The following is a 16,557-nucleotide window of genomic DNA, read 5'->3' as shown; positions in this document are numbered from 1 at the left end:
CAACAGATACCTTGGAGCCCCATTCTCATCTCTTTGGCCCACCTCTGTTTCATCTGCTGAGAGTTCAGGTTCATCTCCTGTTGACAAGGTCCCACCTCAAGCAGGTACAGAAGTACTCTGCCTCCTGCCCTGGGTCTCTCCCGTGCCCTGGAGCAACTGGGCTTATGTATAAAAACACAGCCCTAAGGTGAGCTATGTTAGTGCTCCCCAGGGAAACGTCAGCCATAAACAAATGTGGGAGCCATGCTTCATCCTCACTTCCCTCAGGTGGAAAATTCTGGAAAACATTCACACTTTCCAGAAGTCCCAGCCAAACTGAGTCCCTGTGCCTTCAGCAAAGACTTGGATAACATGCCCTTGTCTTGACTTTACCACTTCTCTTGTCCCACTCTCCCTGCTCCTTTACTCCTGTTTCCTGGAATCACCTCCTTCACATGTGACCTGCAGCCCAGTCTTTGTCTCACCCCCTGCTTTCAGTGGGAGCCAAATTTGGTCTATAACTTACATAGCTTTTTCTTTTAAATTATAAATTGTCCAAATTCAAAGCTCAAAATATCTCACGTTAAATTCTGGGTTTTCAACTTTGTACGCTGCATATAGCTTAGTATACTGCGTGTAACGTCGCAAACAATGCTTTTTATGGTTTTTGTTTGGTAAAAAAAATTATAGTTCATATGGACATTAGCTTACTTTCAAATCTTCAACCTTTCATTTGTTAATAGGTCATTTCAGCTGTTCTGTGAGGAAAATGGTCTCAGAGCTGTGATTCCATTAGGAATGAGAGGAGGTAGGGAATTCTTTCTATTATAGAATGTGGCAGAAAAATTTTAAGGAGTTCTTGGCTGCATTAGATTTCCTGTGGGTTGGGAAATCAAGAAATTAATGGCTACAGTACTGAAATAGACAGTGATCAGTGCTTGTGAATAGAATTGCTTCATTACTAAACCAACTCAGCCTTACTGTTTGTAGGTTAAGACAACTGTAACATGTGACTACCAAAAGAATCTTTCTTTTTGTTTTGATTTTGAAGCCCCATAAATACAATTCATTCATTCAAGCATGTAGTAATAAAAAAAGAATAATTGCAATAACTTTACATTCTTCTTGTCCTGCACACCATGCTTTGCTTGTAAGAGTACATCCTTTATCTTTCCACCTTCAACAGAGTCAATTATTGGGGCAATTCCCTGGCAGTCCAGTGTTAGGGCTCAGCACCTTTCACTGCCTGTGGCCCGGGTTCAATCCCTGGTCAGGGAACTAAGATCCCGCAAACCGTGCGATGCGGCCAAAAAAAAAAAGTCAATTATTTGTGGTTCTTGCCTCAGGTTAAGTTTTGCATCCTGGTCCCTCCCTTCTGATTTGCCCAGTTCACTTAAAAGTAACTTGTATGTCTGAATCAATCCTGGCATTTGATCCTATATGGGATTTAGGCTTGTCTAATACTTTAGAGACTTTTTCCACACCTTTGGTGATACAGTGTCTCAGATTGCTTATGACTGAACCAGTTTTATAATTAATTATTCCTAATTCTTCTGTGTCTGACTTGTAGACCATATCAAATTTATCATGTGTAACTATAACTCTAATAATCTGCTCTTGTATACCTATATCTCTAGAATGAATATTAGGAATACCATATTTTATCCAGACCTGTTACTTCGTGAATGTCCTAAAGCATTTCTTTCCAGGATATGCCTCTCTGCTCCCTGGTAGGACCGTCAATCACAGGACACCATCTTTCCTTTCACAGGAATGGGTATGTTATCCAGGCTGACCAATCAGAACACTCCATCTGTCAGTCACAGGATTTGTTCGGGGAGCCATACTGGGCCAATCATAGTCCTCTCTTGAAATTTTGCTGCAACCATTCAGAAAGAGGTCACATCTTTTTCTTTTCATTGGGATTGCTGTAGTTTAACGTAAATCCAAAGCTGCTAGTGGCCATTTTTGCCAAAATGGGAATTTTCCTTGAAGGTAGACTCAGTAGAAAGGAGAACAAAGACAGATAGACAGAAAGAGGGAAGAACAGTGTAAAAAAGAGAAAGACTGAGAGAAACAAAAAGAGAAAGAGAGCAAAAGCCTCTGTCAAATGACAGAAGATAGATGACATTATTTGAAACTCCACGTCCAGCCATGCCTGAAGCAAGCAAGATCTGTCTTTTCAGTTTTCTTAGCCAAAGATATAAATATTTTTCTTAAGCAAATTGCAGATAAATTTTTGCCACCTGTACTTGGAAGAGGCCTGACTAATGCTTTGTACAGCTACTCAGAGGGTAGGACTGGTGGATTAGGCTACACCACTGTAGATGTCTTTTTTGATTCCACGAAGCTTGTGGTTCTTACCAGGATCGATTATCTGGGGAGGAAGGAGGCCCTCAGGTAGAAACTCAGAGCTGAGAGGATGGTCCTGAGATAGATGGAAGCTCCCATTCTTCTTTGGGTCTTAATGATGACAAAGCCAGATATCTGGGGATATGTACTTGCAGAAACAGAACTCAAGAGAAACAGTAAAGAGCCCTGTAATGGGTTAAAAACTGAAGATGAGTAAGTTATGCAATGTCTGTTAGATGGGTTACTTTTATGGTTTCACTCTTATCCAGTTTGCCATTTTGTTAGCCTTTAGTAAAGCTTAATTTGGGCATTAAATCTGTCTCAGCTGAGCTAAATGATACACGAGAAAAAGTCATGTGCCCATATATGGGACAAAGCATTGGAAGCAGGGTATCAGTCTTTGCCTCCCAAGGCCAGCGGGTGATACAGTCATTAAAATAATCCCCAAGGAGAATGCTCAGAGCTAAGAGCTGAGACTGTAGAGTACAACCTCCTCTACTAAGAAAAGCCTCACCCTCGTTGACTGCTTCCAAACATCTGGGTTTTATTTCATTACGGAAGGCATCAATGTACTACACCAATTACATGAAAGCATAAAATTATACATCTGAAGTAAATGAAAATATTAATCTTCTAAGTAGACAAAGCAACATGCCCACTTCTTTTAATCTAACAGATCTTTTAAGACTTCCTGCTTCATTTCCAGATTTGGGGCACAGACAGCAGTACAGAGGAAATGAAACAACGTGCAGATATATTGATAGAAGGGGGCATCTGGGATTTTTGCTGGTGGGCAGGGAAAGAAATCATTGGAAGGGAAGTTTCACTAAATCTTGAACTTTGTCTCTTTTGGACACTGGGGTACCCTCAGTGCCAAGAAGCACGCCCAGCACGTAGTAGGCCAAAATGTGAGACTCAGGCTATTTAGTTTGTCTTACTTGTGATTGGAACTGGGCCTAAGAAATAGGCATGCACAGATTGTGAAGGGGGGAATCTTGTGGCCCCAGCTGTTCGGATGAGACAGAAGGAGAACAGAGACCTCTAGCCCCGCTAGTTGGGAAAAAATAGCTGAAATTACAACATTCAGTACATGACCGAGGACAGTCCCAGGATAAAATTTAAAAGTCTCTGTGAGAGTGAAACATCTGCCTATTTGCTCCTCTGGAGCAGTAACAAGTAAGGGCTAGCACCACAGCGTATATGGAAGGCACTGCCTTTATTTTCCAATTCCAAACTGCATATTTACTGATAGTTTCCACTGAGTCCATTATTAATACATCTTTTAAAAATTCCCATCCTTTCAAAGAAAGATGTTTTCCTCCTTAATTATTTTTACCAGCTGGAGATTGACCCAGGCAATACTGCTGGTAGGTGGATGAACATTTGTCTTTCCTAACTTTTAATAACATCAAAAAGTAAAACTTACAAAGAAACACTCAATTCTGAAAGCAATATTAGTGTTGCAAAAATACATTTTTTTCTTTTGGACCAACATCTCACAGACAATTTTATTCAGAAGACCTATATCAGCCAGGGAGCCTCATTGCGAACAACAGAAATGGACTTTGCCTGGTTTGGGCAGAAAAGGGATTATTTAAAGGATATTGGTTAGTTCAAAGATTGTCCAGGTTCAGAAGCCATGCAGCCAGGGATACAATGAAAATCATATCACAAAACTATTCCTGTGAGGACACAGCTGCTGCTGCCACTTAGTGTCAGAAATCACAGCTTGCACAGTTGACACTGTTGGCACTATATCAATACATTGGATGCTACTACAGAGGCAGCTGGCCTTAGAAACCAGATGTTGTTCCTACAACCACTACAAGCAGAAATGCTCCCCTCTCTCTTCTTATTTGTAAGACTAGCTCCCAATTCAAAGTGAGGCAGAAGAAGAGACCACCTCTTATTTTTAATAGGTAAAGAAACTCTCACAGAACTAACCCCATAGCAGACTTCCTTCAATGTCTCATTGGCCAAAATTGGGTCACATGGCCCTTTTTAAGCCAACCACTCATATGGAAAATAGAATAACCATGATGGGCTAGATGAATTGATTCACCTGTTGGGATGGAGATGTAACCAGCCTTCCTTGGAGTGTAAAGTCACATGGAGGAGCATGGGTACCTATACAAAACTGAAGTTTTGTTCTCAAGAAAGTAGATTGGCTACTGGGTTCACAACCAATGTGGTAGACATTTCTATGGAACCGTAATGTCTTTACGATATGGCCCATTTTATGAGACCTGTCCACATGCTTCTTCCCAAGCTTCTTTGTCACCAATTCTCTTGTCTTATTCTTTTCATGTCTATGACAATCTGACCAAAATATTTGGTACTGTCCATCAACTTATCTCTCTTTCCAGGATAAAACAAAGATGTTATACCACTTAAAGTTCTACCTACTGGGAGAATTTTGCACCTTCAATTAAGTGGGACTGAGCAGTACTCAGCAATCCATTTGAGGCTGGTGTCGGCTTATTATGCAAAGCCATCTGTAAACTACACTTTCCTTTTCTTCAGTTATCTGATACTAGAGAAGTGTTCATGGTGTTGTAAGTGTTGGTGGGTGGAGAGGTGGCCTGTGGCATGAGTTGGCATAGGAGGAAGACATCAGCCTGTGAAACTTGAGCTTTCAGGACCTGCTCAGATGCACTCACCTATATACTATTTCCACTTGGATATGTTTGACTTTATAGCTGGGTAGATCAGATAACACTCAGTTCATGATGGGCAGCTTATATTTCATAGTCACCTGGTTTCTGTCAGGGCCCAGTGGCAAGCTAAGTACTATTCCTCCAAAGAGGAATGGACCTCGCTGAGGAAGGCATAGCTTTGTTCTAAAACCTTGATGTTTCTGTTGTGAATCTTGTATTCAGTCTTTCCACACCACAGACTTCATTTGATTTTTGAGCACCACTGATCTTGTTGGGTCCTAATAGGCCATATGGAAAAGTTGCAGCCTGGACCAGCTGGAGAGTCTTCCTCTGGACCCTACTCAAAGCTGTCAGCCTTTTGGGTCACTCAGGAAAGAGCTGACGGGCACACAAAATGTTATCTCTATTGCTTCTAAAATCCAAAGAGCACCAGAAATCATAGTACTTTTTTCTAGAGGTAGGAAACAAATTGTCCTTGACGTTAGAGAGGATAAACTCACATGCCACATAGCACAGATCCCAAGAAACGTCACTGCATTAGCATAGGATTTATTTCCTACCTTCTGGCATGTATGGTTTCAATCTAAAATACCAGCCACTTCCTGCTCTTTGGAGCTCATCAGTATATTATTGCCGATTTAGCTGGGGATGGTGAGACAACCTAGTTCTTATAGACTAATTTATGGCACAGAGAGTAGAGAGTTAAAATAACCTGCAGTTGAAAATATGTTTCTGTCATTTGAGGTGAAATCAAACTACTTCTTGTGTTCTCTGTTGGAATGGAGAAAAAGGAGTGTCCAGATGCAAGCTGCAGTCATACAGTGTATGTAGATTTGCTGCAAAAAAAGCAACTACATTTGGAAGATCATGTATGCTTGGAATTCCCACTTGAGTTCGCCTACAGTAATCCTCTGTGATTCTCAAGACTCCTCTATCTTTTGCACTGGCCAAAAGTGGGGATGGGTAGGAAACACCATGGCCTCATTCTCTGTGATTTCCCCAGAGATGAAGTTTAAAAAATATTATAGCAATTTTTTATTCAACATGTCAGTGTAGGAAGTCTGCCACTTTCTGAGGTCATCTATCTTAATAATATACCCAGAAACTGGGGAAATAATCATGGCAAGGGTTCAGGGTCCTATTGGGATGCATCAGTGTTCAGGGCACAGGACTACTTTAGGTACTTTAAGTAGAAAGAGTTTTAAGACAGGGAATTAGGTGCTTACAAAAATCACTGGAAAGTCTGGAAAGGTAGGTGTCAGAAGGCCACCACCAGAACTACCATGTTCAAGAACACAACACCAGAGCTACAACCATTAATCCTGGAGTATTTTCCATTATACAAATGAATTAGAACTCTAGTAGGCTGCCATCTATTTTGATGTCTGTAACTCTACTGAATATAAAACACTTGCAGAGATTTTTGAGAGTTGTTTCATTTTGAAACCCATGCCAATCCTACTGCTGTTATTATGGTCAGCATACCCACCTTGACTTTAGCAGTTAAGTACCACAACTTGCCCTCTTCCATCTTATCATCCCTATTGAAATCAGGAGCCCTTTTCAACCACAGAGTATTCTCTTCTTACCCCAGCATATGAAGAAGAACCACAAAGTGCTTTTTATACCTATGCAATTCTCAAGCCTCTGGTCTAGGACATATTTTCTGGCCATTTCTTCCTTTTCCTAAGAGGAAGGAGACAGTTGGGAATAGGTGAGTGGTTCACATGTGAAGATCTACCCCAATATTTATATCTCCATAAACTTTTGGATTTCTTCCTCTATATTAAAATAAGAAATTTCTAGTATCTCTGGTTAGTTTAGAATGGACTGCTCTTGAGCACAGCTCAAAAGATAATTTAGCAAATAATTTAGACAACTTCCAACTGTTTGAGCTAGCACATTAAATCCAGAATTTCTGATAAATACATCTCTATTGATAAATTCTATCTGATCTATAATTTTGTTCTTCCTTCCTTGGTCTAGTACTCTCAGAATCCATTTCCACATATATTCTCCATATTTTTCCAACATAAATCAGCAGTCTTTCTATTCTTTTGGCGAGTACATCTTCTGATCCTGGATTTGGCTTTATAATGAATCTCCCGAGGCATACGGAGATCTGAATCTGCTTAAAGGTTTGGTTATGTTGAGGAGCAGTGGGAGTGATGTGTGAGGAGAATGACTTGCCCTGTAAAACCATTCCATAGACTCTCTTATGTGAGATCATCAAGGACACCTCAGGCGAGACAAAAACAGCATCATCAGACAGGAAGGACTCTTTTGGCTACCCGTGTGAAACTGGCCTAAAGAGTCAGATGTTTATTACATATATAATAATATTTCTAGAGGAAAGGTGAGTTTCAGGAGCCTCTGTGTTTACTTTGTCCTGAGGTGGGCATCCTTTGTGGTTATTAAGGTGGCCGCCAGACTCTAATACTTCCTTGTTTATATTCTGTAGGGGAGAGGACATTTCAGAGTCATGGAATATGAGTTCTCCCATTTAGAGTGATTTTCAATCTCTGTATCAGTGATAGTCACCATGGAGATGGCATGTACAGAACAGCTTTCAAGATTGGGTTCTTGAACCAGTCATTAGGTAGGGGAAAGGAACTAACATGATGGCTCAACCTAAAAAGTTACCCCTGTACATGAGGATAGGTTGAATACCTGAATAAAATTGAAGTTTCCATTAGGAAGGAGGAAGGGGAAAGGTCCACATGGTGTAACATCTACTGATATGGTTCAACAGCTACTGAAAATTAGAAATGTTTTCTCTTACCCAGTGGTCAGAGAAGAATAAATGTAATAGAGTATATAATTCTAATGTTCAATCTTGGAAATAAATGTGGTTTTTTTCTTTATATTTACTCTCTATAGATAGCTCTGCTTTGGCATAACAGAGCTTTCACTTTCTAATGAAAATTTTATGCCTTTAATATCATTTTCTAGTTCCTAATTAGACATATGCCTACTAAATGACTACCTCTTACTTACCTAAGTAAAAAAATGTTAATGCAATTTCCGTTATAAAGTGGTTTAAGTGAAATAAGTATGTGTGAAGGAGGTGGGAGTATTTTGTGCATTTCTTTAAGTATACCTCTTGATACACCTACACTTTCTAAAACAAGCTGACGTTTTCCAAGTGTGGTGGGTTAAAAATGGTCACAAAATTGTTTACAGCTCCTTTCGTCAAGAGGTGGTCTATTTTCCACCCCTTAAATCTGAGCTGACCTTGTGTATTAGTCTGCTAAGGCTGCCATAACAGAATACCATAGACTGGATGGCTTAACCAACAGAAATATATTTTCTCACAGTTCTGGAGGCTGGAAGTCCAAGATCAAGGTGTGTTAGCAGGGTTGGTTTCTGGCCACCCTTTCACTGTGACCTTTTCTCTGTATATGCACGTCCCTGGTGTCTTCCTCCTCTTATAAGGGCACTGGTCCTATTGGATGTGGGCCCCACCCTTATGATATCATTTGACCTTAATTTAAAGGCCCCATCTGCCTTTAAGTTACATTAAGTCACATTCAGAGATAGGGCTTCAACATATGAATTTTGGGGAAGTGCAGTTCAGTCCATAACACCTTGCAACTTGTTTGACAATAGAATGCTGCAGAAGTGATGATTTGTGGCTTCTAACAAGGCCTCAAGAAGCCTTTGCAGCTTCCTCTTGCCTTCTTTGGAACCTCAATAATATGTGAAGAAGCCTGAGCTAGCCCGCTGGAGAGGTTCTCTGGAGAACTGAGGCACCCTGATTGTTAACCTCAGCTAACTGCCCACTGACTGCAATTGCAAGTAATCTCAGTCAGTGCCATGTGGAGCAGAGATGAGCTGCTGCAACTGAACCCTGAACATATTGCTGCCCCAAGAATTGTGAACTAATAAATGGTGTTATATTAAGCCACTAAGTTTTGAGGTAGTTTTTATTCAATGATAAATAACTGATACACCAAGCCTTGTCTAATTTTCATTGGTTCTTCATGTTGTATCCTTTCACTGTCATTTTAGTGAGATGTGGGAAAGAAGTAGACCCAAAAGTATATTATCATTCAACATGCTTACTTAGAAATCAATAAATTATATGTTATAGATAAGAAAAGTTTTTTTAAAGAGGAATAACTTAAAAACTTAGTCCTATTTTATATGTAGAAAAACAGAAATAGCATATCAACCAATATGGTTGTCGATAATGTAGGTAATTCCATGCAGCCCTGTAAAACATGGTGTGAGAACCCTGAGCAGGGACTGAGAAAATGCCATTCCACTTCTGTCTCCTGCCAATACCTAATGAGCCCCTACTATGTGCCATTGCATTATGCCCTGTGGTAGGTAGGTGAGCTTCGGGATGGGTGGGGGAATGAAGGTGAAGGTGGGGAGGAGAAGGTTCCATTCATAAACAAGACTGTTAATTAAATAGAATTTTAAATATATATTTAATTTTATCTTTATCTCATCTTTCTTAATATGGATCTCATAATCTAATGGCCCATGTATCATTAGATAATACATGCATAGAGTTTATGAATAAAAATGCACATATACTGGGAGGAAATGCTCGCAATATTTTTACTTACACATGTAAATGATCAAAAAATGTGAAGGATGAGCTAGGAAGCACGGCTGCCCTTTTTAAGAGACAAACGTAGGTGAGAACTGTACCTGTCATGTAATATAAATAAACACACCCATGCGTACAAGATGTCATCTAACTGCCATGACAAAGGCCTTGGGAAAACATCAAGGCATATCTACCCATGGAAAATATCACAGTAAAGACCTACTCTATGCTGACACGGTAATAACCTGTTTGGAGGAATCAAAGATGGAATTGGGAGTTTTCTAGCCTGATTTAAAGTACTTCCAATTCTCTAGGGGTTTTCCTTTTAGGTCAGGCCTGATGTAGTGGTCCCAACACCTGAAAGTCCTTTTCGGATCATTCTAAGGGTTCATACCTATTATAAAATATTACAAAAAACATCCTTGGAACCCCTGTACCTCCTGGCTCATCTTCCAAGTGGCCTAATCAGACTCAGGGGGTTTGGACTCTGTTCCAGGAACCTTGCATCAAGTCCAACTCTGATGTGACCTCAAACACCAGGAAAGAGCCATGTTCTAAGCTGAGAGTTCACTACATTGGGGAATTTTCTCCCACCAGTTGCCTGGCTTCCACTGAAGATGTTTTCTTATCCTTCTGGCTATTTTCACCTTTCTTTCAGTTACTTTTTTTTGCAGAAGATTTTTATTCATAGTCTTCTGGTTTTTAAGTACCTACCACATCCATTTTCATGCTTTTCCTTTACTGTTTTATTTTTCATTCTCCTCTTAGCCCTCCCTCACTGCCACACCTGCTTTCCTCCTTTTCATTTTTTCCACATTCATTTATTCCATGCTGTCCCAGCTGCTTTCCTTTGTTCAGTTCAGAATATCAGCCAAAAGCTTCCCTGTTGCTAAGTAACAACATCACCCGCACACACCCTTTTCCACTCTCTGTGCATTTCTTCTGCTGCTTTTATAAGTGCATGGGTCAAACGGGCTCTCAAAGAAAACGAAGGGTGGTGCTTCGATCTTCTCCTCATAACTAGAGGATGTGCACCTTCCGCACCCTGCCTCTTATTAGATTTTGGCTTCTTGTTTTACCTGATAATTTGCCCCAGGCTGTCAGATAACACTAAAACAGCACAAAACATCCCTTTGAGCTTAGACAATTTATAGACGGGAGGAAGGGATATAATTTCTGCTAAAGGAACAACAAAAGAGAAAATGTTTAAAGTTTAGTTACATGGCATGGCCTGGGCACATCAAATCCAGGTTTTAAGAGCTTTCCATTAGGGATCAAGATAGCCAGCAAGTCCCTCTTACAGACCTTTATCTTGTTGAGTTTTGAGGGAGCTACTAATGGCATGTGGAGTATGGTGTGCACAAAATAAAGGATAAAAACAACACAAGAACTCATGCAGTTTTTCAAATCTCGGTCCTTTTCCAGACATCAATCTGACATGACAATTGTACCAAAAGCATAATTGGAGTTCTGTCATCAGCCCTTCTCAACATGCTATTAAGAGATTCCAAGTCTTCTGGCACATTTTAATACTTTAACGGCAATGGGTACTCCATATGTCCAAACACTAGGATAGAGTAATAGAGATACCAGGACCTTGAAAAAATCCTCTTTTCACCCTTGCAATGCCATAAATAATTTTCCTCCCTGGTGTGAATTCTTTCTCTCTCTCTCCTTGTGCATTGATGCAATGCCTGGGAAGCCTTCCCTGATAACCCTGTCCCACATTGTTGGTCTCAGCTCTTTGCTACAGTCAACACTGAGCTAACTGGGGGGCATTGGGGCTTCTTTGTCTGTAGGTACCACAGCCTTTCACTAGCTGTGTGTCCCTGCTCCTCGGGTACTGCTCTCTGTGAGGGAAGGACTCAGATCTTTTTTTTTTTTTTTTTTTTTTTTTGGTGTATTTATTTATTTTTGGCTGTGTTGGGTCTTCGTTTCTGTGCGAGGGCTTTCTCTAGTTGTGGCAAGCGGGGGCCACTCTTCATCGCGGTGCGCGGGCCTCTCACTATCGTGACCTCTCTTGTTGCGGAGCATAGGCTCCAGACGTGCAGGCTCAGTAGTTGTGGCTCACGGGCCTAGTTGCTCCGCGGCATGTGGGATCTTCCCAGACCAGGGCTCGAACCCGTGTCCCCTGCATTGGCAGGCAGATTCTCAACCACTGCGCCACCAGGGAAGCCCCAAGGACTCAGATCTTGCATGTAATGTATACTTGATCCATTGCCTTAAATTTAGGCATAGAACACAGGTACTCTGATAAGGGAGTTGGTTTTAGTTTCATTTTCTAGAGAGGAGAAGGAACAGTAGTTTTCTTTGTATTAAAGACCAAGTTCATCAGCACTCAAAGTGCCAGAAATGAAGCTTATGTATTTCCATCACTATCCAGGTTTGCAGACTGAGCATTTCAGTAGAGAAAATTTTCAAGAGCCTTATTTTGGCCCTTTGGTTGATATTCTGAAAGTAGAATCCCTCTGAGACTAAAATCCACTCCAAGGTATTCTAAGAATGCCTGACCAGAACTGGAATTGGCAAGCTACTATGATTTTCCTTCTAGAATCGAGCCTCTTTGGGATGTTATATCTTCTGAAAGGTTCAGAAAATTTTAATAGGATTTTAGTTTTTAGCTTAGGGTAATCTCAACTAATGAAACATATATTTGAACTTCCTGGAATTTTTGATTTATGTACTGCTTACTTTAAGCAACTGAAAATTATACAGAATTTTTACTACCCTTCAATATTTGCTTCTCTTTTAACTCTCTTTTCTCCAACTTGAGGTACTGGTCAACACCACTTATGTCATATTCATTTCTTTTCCTCACATCTCTACGTGTTTAACTCCTTTGTCCCCTTCCATCCCACCTCCTCAATGTGACCTATAGCCCCACAGTCCCTCCTGTGACTGAAAACTGGCACTCTTCCCAGTTAACCATCTTACCTTCCACCCAGAACATCTACGTGGTAATACATCCAGAGCTCTGGAGGACTCTCATATTTCCTGACCTCTCAAAGCTAATGACTCCTCTATTCATTCAGCCACCTATAACCTTGGCCACACCCTCAACATCATCACCTGGGACGGCTTCCCCTCTGAAACATTTAGGTAAAAATTTTTCTCTCCAACCATAATCTCCTTCTCTTCCAGCCTCACTTAGCTACTTTTCACACACTCCACCAGAACTTTCACTTCACAAGCCCAGCCCAATTCTTCACCTAGTAGTCTCCTTTTTTCACTCCTTTCCTACCTGCAGAGATCTCACGATCCATCACTTTAACTATGTTCTCTAGTATCGCGACTCCATTGCTCCTCGTTAGCAAATCCCCAACCTTGAATGAGTTCATCTTCATGTTTTCCCTGTCCGTCTGCACCCACGCTACTGAGGTGTCCTGGAGAAATAACACAACTCTGCCACGGGTGCTATTCCAACCCCCTGTCATCAAGCACTGGTCCCTCAAAGCTGGTCCCACAGCAATCCTCATCATCTATCTGTTATAAACCATCATCCATTCATTCATTCATTTACTTATTCCTTAAGTATTTATTGAATACCCACTCTAGCAGTATGCTGGGTCTTGAAAAATAACTGTGAGAGAGACAGACAAGGTCTCAGTCCTCAAAGAGCTTAAAATCTAGCCTGGAAGACTGAAACCAAAACCGTTCCAGAGAATTGAATTATTTGGAGGCTAATGTTTAAAAAGAATGGTGAATGGATGAAATAGTTACTATGGTGAGTGGGAGAGAAGATGGCTAGGGAAACAAAGGAGGAGAGCTAGCAGCTTTGAGGGACCAGTGCTTAATGACACAGAGTTGGAATAGTACCAATGGCCGACTCGTGCTATTTCTCCAGAATAACTCAATAGTGTGGGTGCAGACAGGGAAAACATGAAGATAAACACTTCCAAGGTTGGGGCTTTACCATGCTGATGACAGGCAAGGGAGTTGAGAGACTAGAGAGAAACGTTATGGAAAAGATAATTCAGATTAAAAAGTATTAATGGATTTGAAGTGCCTTTTGATAGTTATTTCTTTTCTAAACGGATACTAAAAGTACAACTGCTATCATATGATTGTCCGGAAAATTATTAACAATTAAAGGGCATCCTCATACTCCAAAAAGTTGTAATCTCCTTGTATATTGTTCTAAGAGATACATAAAATCTTACTTTTTGCTAATTCCTAGTGATCTTCTCTTTTCATTTTTTAACATTATACAAGTACAAAAGAATGAAAATATTCTCATTTTTAAAATATTCAGACGTTACAGAAGTACTCAGAATAAAAGCGAACTCTCCCAACATCCTTCTTCCCCTTTTCCATTCCCTGTCCCTGCACATAGGCCCTGTTAAGAGCTTGATATGTCCAGACAGGTCTCGTTTTAATGGGTGTACATACAAAAAGATGTTTGCGGGCATATGCACAACACACCTAAGTTGTAGAAACTGCATAGTTAAATCATCTTTTTGAGAGGGGAAAATGTAAACATTAGAAAGACATGTCTTCCTTTAAATAGGAATAAACTTCATTGCAAATCACTTGAATCTAAACTTAAGCTGCTTTCTATAAGCTGATAAGAAAGCTCAATGACAGAGAATATTAATGATCCAGGGAACAAAACAATAAAGCCACTTGCTGACTCATCAGGTTGAGACATGATCTTAAGTAAAATTACACTTTGTTATACACTTTTATCACAAATAAAGTTAGGAAACAACAGAGAAGATCTGTAAAGATAGATAAGGACTCTATTAAAGGTTTTCACTACAAACGCAGCATTTACCCATCTGAAGTGTAAGCTAACTTTAGCTATCAATATCAGGGTTTGTGAAACATGTTCTAAATAAAATATAGAAAGTCATAATATATGGCAATATAGGATTGATAGATAAGAAATCATACCTCTTGTTAGTCACTTCAGAACTAATTGAACCCCCAGGGAACTGACTCACTGGGTTTTATTTCTTTTTTTCCTTTTTTTTTTTTTTTTAAATTCAATTTTTATTTTATATTGGAGTATAGTTGATTTACATCTTTTTTTTCTTTTTTTCCCACATTGGACTAGTCATATATTTCCCACACTATAAAAACTCAATGCATCTTTTGGAATGTGACCTAGCTTTTACAATTGCTATTTGCTTGCTGCAGTGTGACTCAAATATATAGTTTCTGATAGTTCCTAAGATTAAGGACAAATAGTTTCTTCCACAATGTGCATATGTACATATATAATTTTGGATAGAACTATGCAATACATCTTCTACAACTTGCTTTTTTCATTTAACAATATGCTGAATTCCTTTTATGCAGTACATGTAGATTTACCTCATTCTTTTTAATTCCTCATTCTCTGTCATAATAAGGAAACACCATAATTCATTAAACTACTTTCTTTTCACTACACTTAATTTTTTATTACTACAAATAATACTCTAATGGGATGCTTTGCATATATTTTTGTTTACGTATCTAAGTGTTTCCATAGGATACATACCTAGAATTGGAATTTTAAAGGGGCTTTATATTTTTTGTTTTTATATATCTTGAAATAAATGCAAACTTTTGCGTGTCAAGATGGACAAAGTATATAAAAAGTTAATTCACAGAACAGCAAATCTAAATGACCAACAAACACATATAAAGATACTCAAACTGATTAATAGCAGGAAAATAAAAATTAAACAATGGGATATCACTTTATAGCTATTAAACTGGCAAACATTTAAAAGACCAATAAAACCTATTACTGGTAGAAATATGGGAGAAAATTGCCTTAGCTTTTCTTGGAAAGCAATCTAGCAACATCTATTAAAACTAAAAATATATATAGACTTCGACCAACAAACTCACTCTTAGAATCCAATCCATAAAAAGGCCACAAGGTCAGAATATAGAAACAAAGATGCTCTGGGCAACATTCATTTTTTTCTACAAATACTTGTTAAGTGCTGACTATGTTGCCATCCCTTCAGAAATGAATAAGACACAGGCCCTGCCCTCAAGGTACTCACAGCCTCTGTGGGGAGAGAGTTAAGTGCCCAAGCAACTGGAGTTCATGAGAGAGATGCAGAGGAAGCAATTCAGGCATGAGATGGAGGGCTGCAAATACTTCACAGAAAAGCACACTCACATGACTTGGTAAGATACAGCATGTTCCTAAGGCCTTGGATTAAGTTGTATGGTCCACGAGAGCTAAACAGAGTAAAGATAACTGGACATGGGGAAACATAACCCTAAACTGGCCATGAAACAAAAATCACAGGTAATCTAATTTTTCTAATGGCAGGGGTGACAGAATATGAGGTGCATGATGGAAAAAGGATTTATTATACTTTTTGGGAATAAAATCCAAAGAGTCTATGATTAAGTGGTAGCCAAAAATGCTGTATTGTTCTATTCCTAGTACAGAGTACACTCTTGAAACGTATTTGTTGAACCAACAAAGAGAATTGGGAAGAGCACGTAAAAAGGTTTAGCTCTGTGGTGATCATTTTGGAATGTATAGAAATACCGAATTGCTATGTTGTGTACCAGAAACTAAGATTATGTTGTGGGTCAGTTATACTTCAAAACCAACCAAACAAACTCACAGAAAAAGAGATCAGATTGGTGGTTACCAGAGGTGGGGAGGAGGGGGTTGTGAGGGGATGGGAAATTGGATGAAGGTGGTCAAAGGGTACAAACTGCCAGTTAAAAGATAAATAAGTACTAGGGATGTGACGTGCCACATGATAAATATAATGAACACTGCTGTATGATATATACAAAAGTAGTTAAGGGAGTAAATCCTAAGAGTTGTCATCATAAGGAAAAACATTTTTTTCTTTTATTGTATCTATGGGAGATGAAGGATGCTCACTGAACTTATCGAGATCATCACTTCATGATGCGTGAAGGTCAAATCATCATGTTGTACACCTTAAACTTATACAGTGCTGTATGTCAATTATATCTCAATAATACTGGAAGAAAAAATGTGGTAGAATAAGTGTTTAGAAATGTGAATGTAATTATTTA

At 39.4% G+C, this 16,557-nt stretch overlaps 1 protein-coding gene and 1 long non-coding RNA gene across 10 annotated transcripts in view; one reads left to right on the top strand and one right to left on the bottom strand.

The window, feature by feature from the left end:
* Window positions 1–16,557, top strand: part of LOC309666929 — a 39,686-nt gene that overhangs the window by 8,504 nt on the left and 14,625 nt on the right. For 2 of the 5 annotated variants that reach the window (XR_014267355.1, XR_014267356.1), the window contains exon 2: window positions 7–15,678. This is a non-coding gene — a long non-coding RNA (uncharacterized lncRNA). Of the gene's footprint in view, window positions 1–6; window positions 15,803–16,557 lie in introns of all 5 variants that reach the window. The other 3 variants (XR_014267353.1, XR_014267354.1, XR_014267357.1) reach the window with 3 other exon arrangements.
* CEP85L (centrosomal protein 85L) overlaps window positions 1–16,557 on the bottom strand; it is a 212,696-nt gene that overhangs the window by 192,615 nt on the left and 3,524 nt on the right. Inside the window, exon 1 of one of the 5 annotated variants that reach the window (XM_082474596.1) lies at window positions 15,552–15,639. The exons of 3 other annotated variants lie outside the window; for them this stretch is intronic. Coding sequence is in view for 1 of the 2 variants with exons in the window: in XM_082474594.1 (XP_082330720.1) it covers window positions 15,391–15,408 (18 nt within the window). In the remaining variant the exon portion in view is untranslated. Of the gene's footprint in view, window positions 1–15,390; window positions 15,506–15,551; window positions 15,640–16,557 lie in introns of those variants that run through there. One more of the 5 variants, XM_082474594.1, reaches the window with a different exon arrangement.

Source organism: Balaenoptera physalus (genome assembly GCF_965194825.1).
Source record: "Balaenoptera physalus genome assembly, chromosome: 9".
NCBI lineage: Eukaryota > Metazoa > Chordata > Mammalia > Artiodactyla > Balaenopteridae > Balaenoptera > Balaenoptera physalus.
Note: the sequence above shows the minus strand (reverse complement) of the source record. Positions and strands in the feature narration are given on the sequence as shown.